The sequence below is a fragment of the Tetranychus urticae genome, chromosome 2, assembly GCF_039701765.1.
Source record: "Tetranychus urticae isolate SD_2017Ah chromosome 2, NJAU_TeUrti_SD_1.0, whole genome shotgun sequence".
In the NCBI taxonomy this organism is placed as follows: Eukaryota; Metazoa; Arthropoda; class Arachnida; order Trombidiformes; family Tetranychidae; genus Tetranychus; species Tetranychus urticae.
Genome location: NC_142959.1, coordinates 9,292,115 through 9,305,084, shown reverse-complemented (window position 1 = coordinate 9,305,084; position 12,970 = coordinate 9,292,115). Strand labels below are relative to the sequence as shown.

General features: G+C 32.9%; 2 protein-coding genes across 2 annotated transcripts; one reads left to right on the top strand and one right to left on the bottom strand.

The window, feature by feature from the left end:
• The first annotated feature begins 58 nt into the window (after positions 1–58).
• LOC107359522 (E3 ubiquitin ligase Rnf121) lies at positions 59–1,790 on the top strand. The gene is made up of 2 exons (XM_015926008.3): positions 59–878; positions 1,028–1,790. The coding sequence occupies exons 1-2, from the start codon at positions 434–436 to the stop codon at positions 1,555–1,557; spliced, it is 975 nt and encodes a 324-aa protein (XP_015781494.2). The 5' UTR covers positions 59–433; the 3' UTR covers positions 1,558–1,790.
• A 286-nt stretch (positions 1,791–2,076) lies between these two features.
• On the bottom strand, positions 2,077–7,558 carry LOC107359519 (serine/threonine-protein kinase unc-51). Its single transcript, XM_015926005.3, has 6 exons — positions 6,910–7,558; positions 5,990–6,731; positions 3,674–5,180; positions 3,310–3,448; positions 2,824–3,014; positions 2,077–2,672 (listed from the first exon to the last, which is right to left on the bottom strand). The coding sequence occupies exons 1-6, from the start codon at positions 6,977–6,979 to the stop codon at positions 2,499–2,501; spliced, it is 2,823 nt and encodes a 940-aa protein (XP_015781491.1). The 5' UTR covers positions 6,980–7,558; the 3' UTR covers positions 2,077–2,498.
• Between the last annotated feature and the right edge of the window lie 5,412 nt (positions 7,559–12,970).

The window sequence follows — 12,970 nt, the reverse complement described above, 5'->3', positions numbered from 1 at the left end:
GATCAAAGAATAACCAAATCCTAGCAATCTGTATTTGTTTTTTATTCCGGCCCGTAGTTTTTTTAATTTATTTGTTGAATACTTCTAATTAAAATTAAATTCTGTGATATAAACACTTCTTTTCAGTACTTTACTAATTTATGCAACAAAAAATTCAGCTTTTTACTCATTTTCTTATGTGTAAACAATTTATAACAATATTTTTTCTTCATTTGTTTTTATTGCAACTCTGAAGGTTTGAAGAGATATCAAATCTCATGACTGTTGTCAATGTCTTTAGCAATTGTTTTTTCTATCAACTTTATTGGCTACGTGCATCGTCATAATTAGCATAATCATCATTTCATTGAAGTCCTCTTAAAGTCAAAAATCCTGTTTAAAACTACCGATCTACCTTTTTAAAGACAACTGGGAATCTTGTCAACCTGTCATCATGGTTCATAGTCATGACATCCATAAGGTCAACATGTCAGCCTTAAGTGAAGAAGAAAGAAATCACATTCTATTCCATGAGAAACACAGAGGTCATGAAGGAATGCACGCTATGATGTTATTAGTCTTGATTGTAGCCACCTTCTCTGTTCAAATTGGTTTAATAGCATGGAAAAAGCGTAGCATGAAAAGCTATCAGAATGTTTCTATGTTTGCCATGTGGCTATTTCCAATTGCTATTTCTATTCACAATTCATGGTGGAGATTTGTTGGCATATGGGCCTCATTAACTATATTGACGATCGCATTCATTTGGAAACCCTTGGTTAATAATAAATTGAGTGGATCCACTCCACGTATGATATATAAATGGTTCTACTATTTATACTCTATTTCATCAGTTTTAGCCGTTTCTGGCTACATCATTGTTATGTGTACTTTTTTAGGTTAGTATTGTCTGTCCCATGAACCTTTTTCATGCTTATTCTGCTGTTTGAACTACTGTAAGATTAACCCAAAAGTCATTTAATGTCTTATCTATTTGAATCCTTTTTTGAAATTGTCTAATACCAATTTTCCAAAATTTCTTTTCCAGGTTTAAATTTAATGTTTGGGTTAAAGCCTCAAATACCATTGGACATCGGTATAATGTTCTTATTTTATGGAATATATTGGGGAGTACTAACACGAGATTTCACCGATTTCTTGGTTGACATATTGACTGCCAATATTGGTTATTACCAGCCTTCATCATCACTTCCCTCTAAACAACTGAAAAGCTCAATTTGTGCGATTTGTGGCCGAAGTCATGATGGACTGATTGATGCTATAGATTCTTCACTTAGTTATGATGAAACTTCTGAGTCTGAAAGATGTTTCACTCTCTCATGCGGCCATAAATATCACGAATACTGTATTTATGGTTGGTGTCTTGTTGGTAAAAAACAAGTATGTCCATTTTGTCGTGAGAAAGTGGACACACAGAAACTATTTTCTTCATTACCATTTCAAAAGCCACATTATTTATATGGTAATTTATTAGATTTTATTCGTTACCTTGTAGCGTGGCAGCCCTTAATTCTTCTTGCAGTACAAGGTATAAACTATTTCCTCGGGCTTGAATAAACATAATATTGCAAGCCGTGTAACAGTCAGACTCCACAGTAAATTTTGTACACATAAAAAATTGTTCATACACCTGAGTACAATAAGACAAAAAGACTTGTTTAAAAGGAGAGCAATTCTGAATATATATCTCAATCCTGGGTCACTTTATACATCGTTCAACAAATTTGATGTAAATTAGTGCAATTTAAGAAAATTTAATTTTGTAATTATATTTCATTCTTTTTTCTAAACTACTGGTTTACCTATTTCATTTCATTGCAATAATTTTCACATTCTAGCCTTCGAACATAAATTTTGATCAAAGCTTTTAATCAAATCTCGTAACAACGGTTCTGCATTAAAGGATGGATTTTGCTTCGCGTTCCAACTCATTGAATTACTTGAAAGAATTTGCCTGTTTGCTTTATGACATTGCTGTATTTGGTAACCGTCAGCTCAGAATTTAGACTGATAACAACAACAAAAACCTTAACATTTTTGTCAGCTCTTTTTTTCTTTAACATATGTAAACATTGATTCATCTTCTATTTTAGTGAATTTTTAATTGGAATATAAGATGAAAATAAGCATCATTAGATACGTTAGTTGAGTAGTGGTTGATGTATTTTTCGATTAATATTGCACGAAATGTTTAAATATCTGGAATCGATGGTTGGATCTCACTAGCATTTTTTGTTTCTATTTTCAATTTTTTTTTCGTAAAATCCAACCAATTGGATACTTTGCGATGATGAGTAATGGTGGAAATGATTCATGATTGAGATGGCGTTTTTGTGCTCGCTTGTTGCTATTGATGTGATGGTTGGTGAAAAACCGGGATAAAATGACGAGAGAGTAAAGTAGGACTTGCGACACAAAAGGTGGGTCATACGAATAAGCGATGAAATGTCACAGGGATTTACTGATGGTAACTGGATCGCTACGATGCATTAACTTTATTATGGAGTTGCTAAGGTGTCCATTGGGATAACATAGCCTTCACGGTGCAGGTGATAGAGTCTCTTTTCAACAGCATCCTTATATCGACTAAGAAGTCCCTTGTCATCAATGATACTTGATTGTTGAGATAAACTGTGTAACAGTATTTGAGCTGTTTGGTATTTTCGTAAACACTGAAAACAAAAGAGTGAAAGAATAAGATAAGAGCAATTCGGTCGAGTAAATAGAGAAAAATAAACAGGAAAATTGAAATTTTCTCGGAAGAGGAAAAGAATTTGGTAGGAAAAAATATTTGAATTATGTAATAGTTGAAAAAAATCTTACCAATTCCATGTCACCAATCAATTCTTCAGTAGCTGCTGATTTAGCCACTTGAATAGCATGATCATAGATTAAACTGTCAGCAGAAATATTGTCCAAATCTTGACGATTCATGGAAGCTATTAGTGCATCCTGAGTTAAAACTCTGCAATTCTCAAGGCATTCGTTAAAGACTGATTTCAAGGTAGAAAGGACTGTAAAAACAATTGAGAGAAAAAAAGGAATCAATTACAACATGTAAACAAGCAAAGCACATCGATTAAAAAAAGCTGAAAATTAGAAAAAAGGAAGGAAAAGGAGGAGAGATAGAAGGGAGAATCGAACAAGGTTGAATGATTAAAGAAGAAATAGTATTCTTTAAGTTGAGTGTTTATGTCAACAGTGATTATGCCAAATAAATCAAGCCAAAAATATGGTGAGAGTGAAGGAAAAAGCCAGTAGGGAAATTGGGAAAGTTGGATATTAAGAAGCAAGAGAAAGAAAGTTAACCTTGTCGAACTGATGATGATGGTTTGAGCCTTCCAGAGGTAATCTCAGACCTTGAGAGTTGTAAAGCAGATGAAACAAACTGCAGAGCTCGAACATAAAGAACAAGTTTCTCTGCTTGCCTTTGGCTTGGTGGCGTTATCTGAATAAAATTAACAAAGCAAAAAAATATTAATAAAGAAAAAAAAGTGTGTTGAGAAAAAAAGATATTTTGAAATACTTGAAGATTGGCTTGATAAAAAATCAATGTTATAAAAAAACGTTGAAATGAATTGAACCAGCTATTGATAAGTACGATAACTGAACAATAGTGAGTTTTTTGCCAATCTAATACTATTTCGAAAGAATAATTAAATAATGATCTTACCTCTGGTACAGAGCTTTCAATCAAGTAATTCAATGTATTTTCACGATGCTCTGCTAACCTTATAATACATTCAACTAATGTAATGACAAAATTAAGCCGAGCGAGTGTTTCGTTATGTTCTTTGTCAAGTAAAGTTTCCTCTGGTAATTCAGGTGCATCAAAGCGGTGAAAACCTTCGATAAAGCGTGGAGATGATTCAATAGAGTTTCGATTAGGGAATTGGGGGACAACTGGGTAACAGCATTGATGTCCAGATGATCCTGAAGGATGGTTGTGACGCGTTAATGCATTTGAACTATTCAGTCTATAAATATCGTTGAGTAAAATGGCAGCCTTATGACCACTTGAGTGTGATCCAAAACCAAAGCTATGTGGATGATATTGATGAGTACTGTGAGGATGGTATGGGTGATGTCCACGTCCTGGTTTTTCACCCATAGGATTATCATGAAAGGTGAATTTCATGGGAGATGAGTTACACCGGGAAACTAGAGCGTTACTGGCCACTTGATGGTGCAAGTGATGATGTGGATGATGAACAAATGGCCGATGATGATGGTCTGGGGAACAAAGGCCAGGCATGTAGGTTAGCTCGGCCGTACCACTTTGAAGACCTTGTAGATGAAGTGGTGGAGTTAATTGTCTCATCATTGGAGAGGCTAAGCAGTTTGATGCATTGAGAAGAGGTGCACTACAACGGCGATTAGCCGAAAATGAACCAGAAGCTATTCCTGGTGGTGTACCAATGATGAATTGTACTGCTGGTGGTGAGAGTTGACTGATATCGTGGATGAAACGATTACTCGTGTTAGAGCTTCCAGAAGAATTTGAATCTGATTGTTGACCGGATTTTTCTTCTGACGAAACAGGTAATAATTCCTGTTTATCTGATGAGCTTCCAGGTGATTCACCTTTTACACTATTGTTAGGATTACTATTTGCGGTGGTACTGGCCCAGGGAAGGTCAGATCCACCATCGGACGTAACAGTTCCTGATGATCTTCCTATTGATTGATCACTTCTACGAATACGATCGTAAACATTTTTGTGACTTGGAACAGGGCTGGCTGATTTAAATTGGCCAACATAAGTATACAAATCGGTCGGGCTTATGGCTGGGCTACCCACAGATCCTCCAGAAGGTTTGGTTGGTATGGGTTTCGAATGACGAGTTTCAACAGGTTTATCGTCCTTACCCATGAATGGAACGAAAACAAAATCATCAACTTCCTCTGGTTCGTCCAAAGATGATCGAGCAGGAATTTTTGGCTCACTTTTAATTGGAGATCTTGAGCCAGTCGGTAATCCTGAAGGTCTAGGATGGCTTGGAGGAGTTTTATTTGGTGATGAAGGAATTGAAGATTTAACTTCAACTTGTGGATTTGCAGAGGAATGTCTTATAAATTCATGGTTAAAAAATGCATCAAAATCCATACGATCATTGGGGTCACGTTTAAGCAGGCCATTGAGAAGATCTGTCAAATGTTTAGAAGTTCCAAGAGGAATTCTGATTCAAAGAAAAATAAAAAGAAAAATTTTCACCATAAGAACAAAGAAATTTGGTTTGCTAAATTTTAACACTTAAAAGTGGATAATATTATGGAAACATTATATTACATAATATAATAGAGCAGTCAAGATGTTTGACAAAAGTCAATGACATTCAAAATAAGTTTGAGCATCTTTGACTTTATTGAGCTACCACTCAATCTCTGTGCTCGGTAATTTTATCAAAATGGTTTACTAAATAGCAGTAAATATCATTAAACTCCAAACCAAAACAGGAAAATAGTGGGAATAACAAAATAAAATCACAGCTAAACTATGTATAAATCAATATGTTGGATCATAATTAGTATCAAATAATTGAGTTACAATAGCAGTTAAAGATAAAATTAAAACAATGTCAAAGAACTAAGAGAAAAGCTTTTGCTTCAATTTTAGAGCTTTGTAATTAGAGATGCTACAATCAACAGTAACAGATAAAACATTTTTTTAACAAATGCGTAGCAAAGTATTCCATCATGTTACTAACAAAAAGACTGATCATTTCAATTGTTGCGTCATCTGAGCAATGAGATCAAATCAAAAAAACCTTAAAAAGTTAGTTATTATTAGTTCAAAGTTAATATCTGTAACTGTTCATTTCTGGTTCCTCAAGTCAAGCTCTTAAGGTTTTCAGATTAAAAAGAGAGCACAACTTGAAGCTATTTGCAATCCTGTCACTCTTTTGCGTAATTCTTTAAATTAATTTGACCCAACAAAAGATGTAGGATTGTTTAGATAATGGGTTAAACAATAAAAAGTATAACTTACTTTGGTGCCAAATTAACATTTTTCTCGTAAAAATGCTTTAAAGCAGGAGGTGATTGGGCATTGAAAGGGGCCTTTCCAGTTAAACATTGAAAAACGATAGTACCGATACTCCAAAGATCAGCTTTGGCACCGTATTGAAGGGACATGATTACCTCAGGAGCCATATACATGGGAGATCCACACAATGTAGCAGCCATTGATCCTTCAACTAGAAATCTAGCAAACCCAAAGTCAGCAATTTTCAGGGTAATCTCGTGAGGGTTTGGGCTAGGTTCCTTGGAACAGAGGAGAATATTTTGAGGTTTAAGATCACGATGAACTATTCCTTTTTGGTGGAGAGCTTTCATCGCCTCAGCAATTTGTTTAAGAAAGAATTTAATGGTATCTTCACACAGGGAACCCATTTTATGAAGATATTCAGCCAGATCAGAACGGTTACAATATTCCATGACCAGATAAACATGTTCAACTGTTTCATTGTAGCCCAATAAGGCTACCACATTCTCATGGTGTAGTTGAGTCAATTCTTCAAGAATATTGATTTCCTTGGTTAAAAGATTTTGGCTTTTCTGGAGATTCTTTTTAGCAATGGTTTTAATTGCCACTGGAAAATCCTTAGTCCTATGTTTACCTTTGTAAACAACTGCAAAAGCTCCATGTCCAATGAGATCACTTGATTGATAGAAATATTCACCAACATTAATGACTGTTTCCTTATTGTTTCCCATGTTGGTAACAAGTTCTTAAATTAAATTGAAGAGTAGAGTGATTAAATAAATCACAAGTGTTTAAAAAAACAAAAAAAAATATTAATAAAAATCAAAACATTTGGATTTGGAATCTTTCTTCTGTCTCTGATGAAAACAAAGAAAGAAAGAAATGAAGTAACCTTTAAATGAAGTTAAGCAAAATCAACTTACTCCTGAGTGTGATCAAACGAGGCTTGATTCCATGGTAACCAGATTTTACCACGCAATTTAAATCGGGCATTTTAACAACAACAACAATTAACCTTTCTCTTTCTCTTTCTTTTTACACTCACTTAGACAAGGTTACAATTAAACTGAAAATGTGAAAGACGATCATCAAGTCAACTTTTGTAAATTACAAGTGTAAGCAATTAAAGCAACAAAAATATGTGAGCAACGATAAAACTGGTATTTTGGTTTTTGATACAACTCTACCGGTTAAACCAGAGTTTATGGATTGGTGAAACAAGGGTTTGACGAAGAGTTAATTGTCTCTGATTGTTGATCAACAATTGTTAACCTCTTTTTTTATTGTGTATCACAAATCTTGTGAGTTACTGAATCATCAACCTACTATGATTGTTTCTCGGTTCAACTTGAAGATAACCTGAAATAAATGAAACAAGTGAACAAGTATAACAAATGAAGTCTTTTTCAAAGATAAAGATAGTTGATAGGAATACAATAATAATAACTATTAAGATGAGGATGAGAAAAGTATGCCGTGAATTGTGTTGTGAAATTGATGATGAAAATTGTGTTCTTATTAGTCTTATAACTTCACTTTATTCAGATTGATAAAGATGCTGATCATGTTGGAAGGTATAATCATATGATTTGTGAAAAAAAGAGTCTTATTTGCTAGTGCTATTAGACTTGATTCATGTGACAAAAGTGTTATTAATGAAACCAGTTTAAATTGGCATTAATAATGTTTCAAACAGTGTAATACAAATAGTAATGTTCATCTAATAACCCCGTGATCATCATAATTATAAACCTAAATCAACAACAACAGTGAATAAAAAAGCTACCAATTGTAACAACAATACATAATGAAGCATAATTAATTTCAATAGTGAAATGAAACTTGCCAAAAACCTAACAATAGAAACCTGTTAATATTGAATTTTATTGTTAACAAATGTTGACTCTAAAACAATTGATGTTACATTTGATTAATAAACAAACATTATGATCATACCAATCAACATCTTCATCAATTTCATCTTTTTACATTTTCATCTCCCAAGTAAATCTGGTTAGGCTATAAGCAACCAATCTTTCAACCTAACAGAGTCCCTCTTTTCCCATCAGATATCGTTTACAATGAGGCCTATCTATAAGCCAAATAATTACCATTTTTATCATCATTACCATCATGATGATGATCATAGCCAACATGAGCATCATCATAAGCATCATCATGATGATGATCATCATCGTCTTCAACATTATTTTAACTTCAAAGTGAGGCCTAGTTAGGCCTTACATCACACGATTTTTCAACCTAACAGAGTCACTCTTTTCCCATTAGGAAGGGCTATCATTGGGGTCTTTTATGGGGCAAAAATTATTATCAAGCAACACGCATCTTTATCATCAAATAGTCAACCTCATCAACTAATCAAACCTTAATTTGTCCAATCTTACCAATAAGTCTGGTTAGGGCCTTGAAACATGAATTTTGTAACCCACAAGAGTCGCTCTTTTCCCATTAAAAGGTGCTTCCTTTTGACTCTTCACACGCACACTAATCTTCATTTTCAGCATAAATAATGATTTGTTGCTTGTTTTGTGTTACAGTTTTAAACTGTAAAATGTAAACTTTTTTTTCTCAAAAAAAGTGTTTTTCATTTTCAAGTGAGTGTGTATTTCAAGGTTTTTCAATGGCAGCTTTAAATACACTATCACTTGACTTGTTAATGAAGTTTAGCAAGGATAACGAACCAGTAAGTTTTGTTTTTGCTTTAGTGTCAAGGTGTTTATTAATGCTAATGTTAGCTTATGATGATGATGGTTACAGTTTCAACAAAACTTTCAATTGTTATTTAACTAAAAAAAGCTTTGACAATTTTCACTACTATTTACTTTTGGTAAAAACATCAACATCAATGAATGATAAAATGAAAACATTTGCTCACATCTTTTTTTATGTACATCAAAACAAAAAGGTCAGTGAAAAAATGAGCCCCATGAACATTCATTGTCCAACCATAAAGCAAACATCAATAGACACCAATAATAATGGCCTTGCAACAGAATGTAAAGTTACAAAGAAAATTTGATTTTCTGTTTCAGATGAAATGAATTGAAAATGTTAATGATAAATTTGACCTTCCAAACTATTCCCAATCTGTAGTCTGTGCTCATGAAATTAGATAAGGTCATTTTGGTGTAAAAAAATATGATGACTTGAAAATGAAAATAGCAAAAAGATTAATTAACCAAAAACAAAAACAAAAGTTATTACAAGATAATGATGAATGATGAATTGATAGCAACTTCATCCTACAACAATAACAGTAAACATTGGATGAACCCAAAAAGGTGTGAGTTACTTCCTTGTGTTAACCTAAAGTCGCCTTTAATTGCACGAGCCAAGTCGATGTCAGAAAAAAGATGAAACCCAAAAATTGTTTCCTAATCTCAATGTTATCCATTTACCCAATCATTGTCATGATGATCAACCCAATCAGACTGATCAATCAACATTTGAATAAGGTTAAACTGGAAATTGAACCAAAATCAATGGCAACTTCACGTGCTGCCAGATTCAGGTTTTCAATTACATGTGTTTGTATCCATTAGTTTACCATGAGACAGGTTATAACTGTTTATCACTCTATCAGTCTGCTTGGTGCCTCGGATGAAACTTTTTTTTTCTTCTTCTTCTCATCATAATTTCCATCATTATAATCATTATTTTTGCAGCTCACTCAACTCTTTCATTGCTATTCAACAAGTGAGTGACTCTTTTCTGCTCCTGCCTCTTGCCTCGATCGCCTGATTTTCAGTTGTACTTGGCATCATCTTGAATTGCCTATTATCATTACCAAGAACCCAGTAACCTTGAAAATACAAGCGCAACGCAAAAAAAAGTGAAAACCTGTTTGAATTACAATAATTATTGTTGTTATCAAATAGTTGAAAGAATGATTAAAATTGAGAAACTCGTAAAAATGATAATTTAATCATCAGGAGATGGTCGATATGAAATTCATTTCAACATTAAATGCTTTCAGCCTAGGACTTCACTTCCAACAGCAATTTCATTTCTTTCAATAATTTTATTCACTTTGTTCAACATTTCAGGTTTCGCTCGACTTTGCCTTTCAATCCTTGAATATTCAAATTTCTGGTTCTTTGGTATTTCGTTTTATCTCGTCAATATAAGTCCACTTTTGGTTCTTTTGAAACATTTACCAATCGTTTTTCAAATCTTGGTTTCATTTTTCGGGTTTACCAGTTTTTACCAGATTTTGTTTCACTTTTCTTTGATTCTTGTTTAGTATTTTTTCAACTCTTCAACCAATCGAAATGATAGTTTTTTCCTCTTCAAAAAGCTTAGGCGTTCATGATTGTCCTAAAAAGACTAGAATCGTTCCAAATTTACCTACACATTTAAACTTGATTGTTACCATTAAATGATTGTTCAATTGTTGATTCAAGCATTTTTGGGCAAAGAAAAGAAATAAAAGTTTTCTCTCTTCATCCGTATCATCCTAAAGACTCTAAGTAAAGATTAAAAGATTCATTCCATTGTATTACAATAGCATGATAAATCTAGTGTAATATTGAATGAAAAAAACAAATGAGTTGAACTCATCTTGATAAACTCGAACAGAACATTTGAAACTTGGATTTCATTTTCTCTCATAACACCAGTCACTTAGTAACTCCAAGTACATCCAAAGTTCTTGATGAATCAATGTTTCTGTTTTCATTGAAGTTAACAGAGTTATCACTGTGAATAGATTGAATGATAAATGTATTATTAGCTCACATCAACTTTTGCCAAATTTACACAAAATCGAGCTTCGATTATTCAATTCAATATCTTGATCAACCAATAATTTCGCTTCAATTTACGTTTAGAAGAGAAAAAAATTGAGAAAAAAATCTTTAATAAAACAAGTTATTCCGAAACACTAATGGCATCATTTGCACACACTTGGACCCTCAAAACGTGCCTCAACAATGAAAGTTCAGTAAACTCAGTAAAGTCTAAACGAAACATTTCATAAGATTAATCCATCACCAGAACACGAGATCAATAAATAACATTATTGGCTTTATCATAACGTCTATTTTATCACCAATTTTATCATGAAAAGCTTTATTTACTCAACTTGTTTCCTGATCTTCATGTCGACTTCATTTTCCATTCCTTATTACATTAAATCTAAAATGAAATTAGCATCAATCTAATCTCTGATAATCTTAACAACTTCATCACCTCATCATTAAACCTCATTCTCGAGCCTTCATCAAATATTCATCAACCCTTTATGTTGAAAAACACAAATAGGAAGTTGTATAATTCACCATGAAATTAGATTGTCTGATAAAGATATGGAAGGTGAGAAAGAAAAGGATAAAAAAATGAATTTTCTTTGTTTCCATCCAGTTGTTTCCATGTGAATAACACTTTTTGTTACTTGTTTTGCTTTTCAAGGTAAAATTTGTCAAATTGTCATCATGTGATCAACTCAACTGAATAATCTGTTTCACTGTAAACATTGCACGATAATCGAGTGAACAACTGATGATGATAACAGGATAATCTTGGATAATGAATTATGTATCGAGAGAGAGAAACAAAAAGATCATGAAATGTTCAAGTCACTGTAAACTTTTTTGTAACATTTTTTCACCGTCAACCTTGAAAAGATTGCAAACATTTATCAAAACTGTGATAAACTGAAATCATGCAAAGTTACCTGAAAAATCAGCTGAAGTTAAAGGTGACAATGAGGAAAACAAAATGCCGATGAAAAACGGGAAAACGCGTGATTCTTCAACTAATCAGTTTCTCCATGTTGACACTTTTTCCAAATTATATTGTTTTTCAGTAACCAAGCATCTGTTAATGACGTTCATTGAGTAAAATTATCACAACCATAACCAACAACCCAAACATAATCACTCACACAATCATCAACATAATCAACAAGATAACAAGCGTAATTGCTTCAATTGATACAATTGAAATCGAAGAAAGTAAAAAAAGAATTTTCTTGTTCTTTGTTTTTTTTGAAACTTTATTCCAATATTTACCATGATGTAACATCAACTAATCATTTAGGATGCAATTGCACTCATCTTTCAACGCAAATAGATATTGTAAGTAAACATTGAACTTAATGATAGTTTGTACTCAACAGAACCAATGAAAGGTACTTTTACGAGATTAACTTGACTTTGGATGTTTCCTTCGTTGGCTGTTTCGACCAACCTCGAGTAAACTCGGAAATTCAATTTCAACTGTTTATCTGTTTAAATGAAAACCAATTGTCAACTTGCCAAGTTGGCCCATTAAAGTAATCTTTTTGCATTGAAAAGCATTTCAAGTAAACATTTTTGTTGTATTAACATGCAACTAGAACATGATTTTAGACGGAAGTTTAATATTTTTTATTCCCTTTCCTTGACAATATTCAGGTAATGAGTGATTAATTGACTTATTTCTGGTTCATTTGGTGTTTGTCACCATCAAGTGAACCTGAACAAGTAAGCTCAGGAAATTACCCAGAGATGCAAATCTCTCTGCTAAAGGGTTGAAAGAAAAGAAGAAATTTCTTATTCAAAGTTGATTATCAAAAGTTGACATTTTCTTGGCACACAATCGGATAATTATTCATGAAAGTCAAATGATTTTCATCATGAGTTTTATCTTGCCGATTAATAAGTCAACATTCCATGGTTTATTGGTTATCAATTCTTACTTGATTAATCTCTATTTCAGAATAAATGTGAAACTTTAAATGAAACAAAAAAACAAAGTAAATCCCATTTTCAATTTGTTTATTTTGATGGTTAAATGAGCTTTTGTTATTGCATCAAGTTGTTCAACTGGATAGTTAATCTGTATTATCAAATGGGTAACTAGTTAATGATTAACTTGATATTAGTCTCGTTGGGAATTAACTCGTGTATTACAGTTTATTGGCCTTACGTCAACGAACGTTTGTCAAAAGTTTGTCGACTTGTTATCATTTCCTTCATGTTT

Coding starts and splice junctions, on each gene's coding strand:
- LOC107359519 (XM_015926005.3), bottom strand. CDS start 6,979: ATGCCCGATTTAAATTGCGTGGTAAAATCTGGTTACCATGGAATCAAG. Junction 3,015..3,309: donor ATCATCATCAGTTCGACAAG/GTTAACTTTCTT, acceptor TTGTTTTTACAG/TCCTTTCTACCTTGAAATCA. Junction 2,673..2,823: donor TGATTGGTGACATGGAATTG/GTAAGATTTTTT, acceptor TTTTGTTTTCAG/TGTTTACGAAAATACCAAAC.
- LOC107359522 (XM_015926008.3), top strand. CDS start 434: ATGGTTCATAGTCATGACATCCATAAGGTCAACATGTCAGCCTTAAGT. Junction 879..1,027: donor TGTTATGTGTACTTTTTTAG/GTTAGTATTGTC, acceptor TTTCTTTTCCAG/GTTTAAATTTAATGTTTGGG.